Genomic DNA, 2,091 nt, shown 5'->3' with positions numbered 1-2,091 from the left:
GGGTTGCCTTCTTATTGTTTTGATTTGTTTTTGTTTTTTTACTTTTTCCCCTCTTTTTTCCTTTTTTTTCTTTTCTTTTACCTGTAGTCTTTTAAAATTTCTGTTTCCTTTTTTTAAATTTCTGTTTTCGGTTCTTTTTTCATTTATTCTTTTTTTTAGCTTCTTTGTTGTTTCTTTTCTTTTTTGTCTTTTTTTGTTGTTGCTTTTCATTAATGATTTCAGTTTTCTTTTTATTTGTTTTGTTTATTTTTCTCCTTTTTCTTTACCTTTCTTCTTTTTCTCTAGGTTTAATGTTTTGTCTTTTTGCTTGTGTTTTCTTTCGTGAATGTGACTGGTGTCTTCTGTGGTCCACAGGAAGTTATAGCAAACCCTACGTGGCCCTCATAGATGGAATCACCATGGGTGGGGTGAGTATTCTATTGGAGGTTGAAGGGTGTCATTTGTATGTCCTGTTTCTTTTCTTTCTGTCTGTGCTCTGGTGTGGTTTGCTCCTTCTTTCCTATCAAACATCTATCGTCCTTATCCCCCCCTCCTTCTTTTTTATGTTTGTTACTCTCTTGTTACACTTCTAATCTTCTGGCGCTCATATGACCTTATGCAGTTGCGAGCGCCGTAAAATTTCTACTAAAACAAACTAACTGTCATTCTGTCTAACTATTTCCAACAACTTTGTGACCGCTTTCGCGAGGACATGCTTTTATCTGCTCGAACAAACAAACAAACAAATGTAAGAAGTTTTTTGTTTGAACTAACAGTCAGTTAGATTTTGTCTTTGGTTAGTTATTGCGTCAAAGTACTTTTCTTTATTTAGATTATAAATCTAACCCTTTCATTCTTTTTTTATCTATCTTTCGTCAGTCATATCTGTCTGTCTGTTTGTCTTTCTGTCTAATCTCGTGTCTGTTGTCTGTCTTTCTTCTCTGTCTCCATCTTCTATTTTCATTCTCTCTCTCTGTCTCTCTCTCTCTCTCTGTAGGCGTCTCTTTCACTCCCCGGTTTTCGTCTGTCCTGTTATTTCAGCTGACTCAACGTTTTGTTGGTTTTATGGGTTTTTCCGGCAGGGTGTGGGCCTCTCAGTGCATGGAATGTTTCGTGTGGCCACAGAGAAGACCATGTTTGCCATGCCAGAGACGGCTGTAGGTAAGTAAGTGTTGTCATTGTCGTTTGCCCGAGACTGCTATTGGAAAGTGTTGTTGTTGGGTTGTTTGTTTGGGGGTTTTTTGGGGGGGGAGGTTTATGTCGAGTATCATCTCCCTTTGTTTGTTTGGATGTTGACTGCTGGGGTCAAAGCAGCCCGTCTCCAAAAAGATCGTAATTGTGTGGATGGGGGCATAGAACCTGCTCACTTACAGTCATTATTTGTGAGGCAGCGTGGTGAAATCAGGCTCTCGTCAAAATAATGAGAGTCATGAAAGTGGCGTTTTTCCGCAGATTTGGGAATTTTTATTGGATTTTTGTTTTTTTGGCTCAACCCCTTTCATGCCCTATAAAGAACACATTTCTGTGTGAGTTTTACTGAAAACGTTATTTAAAAGCAAAAAAGATGTCAATTTTCCATTTCCATGGACTCTCAAACAAAGGAAATAACTTTACTTTGGCTGCCATCTCGTCGCTACCCTTACCTCTGAAACCAGATGAGCCCAACCTCCATCAGTCGCTTATGTCTTGACTTACATTAAAGACAAATGTATATTTTTTTCATCGAAAGCAAGGCAAATGGACAGGCTTTAAAATGATACCAATAACTCCATGTGCCCCAAAATTGATGAGCGCCTGTTTCCACCGCATCGTGACACATTTTGTATTTTCATTGTTCAGCCGTCTTTCCTTGATTTGTCTCCCCTGTAGGTGGTTTGAGGATGTCACTGGTTCTTTATATATCTTTTTTCCACACAGTTGTTTCTGTTTGTATGTCGACGTGCTTCCTCTTTACTCGAACTGAACTCAAACTTAATTTCTCCTTATATAACCTTATTGTGTTGCAAGTGCCGTAAAACACTTACTAAAAACTAAATTTAATTTGTCCTTCCCCTTCCTGTACCCCACTCCTTGTCCCCACTCCCCAACCCCCAATTTGCCACCTTCAAACCC

At 38.8% G+C, this 2,091-nt stretch overlaps 1 protein-coding gene across 3 annotated transcripts in view; it reads left to right on the top strand.

Annotated features, from left to right (window-relative positions):
• The window catches only part of LOC101858174 (3-hydroxyisobutyryl-CoA hydrolase, mitochondrial), a 21,245-nt gene that overhangs the window by 14,188 nt on the left and 4,966 nt on the right, over nucleotides 1–2,091 (top strand). For all 3 annotated transcript variants that reach the window (XM_013080985.2, XM_035969042.1, XM_013080986.2), the window contains exons 7-8: nucleotides 355–407; nucleotides 1,062–1,140. In XM_013080985.2, coding sequence (XP_012936439.1) covers nucleotides 355–407; nucleotides 1,062–1,140 — 132 coding nt within the window. The remainder of the gene's footprint in view (nucleotides 1–354; nucleotides 408–1,061; nucleotides 1,141–2,091) is intronic.

This window comes from Aplysia californica, unplaced genomic scaffold (genome assembly GCF_000002075.1).
Source record: "Aplysia californica isolate F4 #8 unplaced genomic scaffold, AplCal3.0 scaffold00109, whole genome shotgun sequence".
NCBI classification, from domain to species: domain Eukaryota; kingdom Metazoa; phylum Mollusca; class Gastropoda; order Aplysiida; family Aplysiidae; genus Aplysia; species Aplysia californica.
This window is presented reverse-complemented; position numbering and strand designations above follow the sequence as displayed.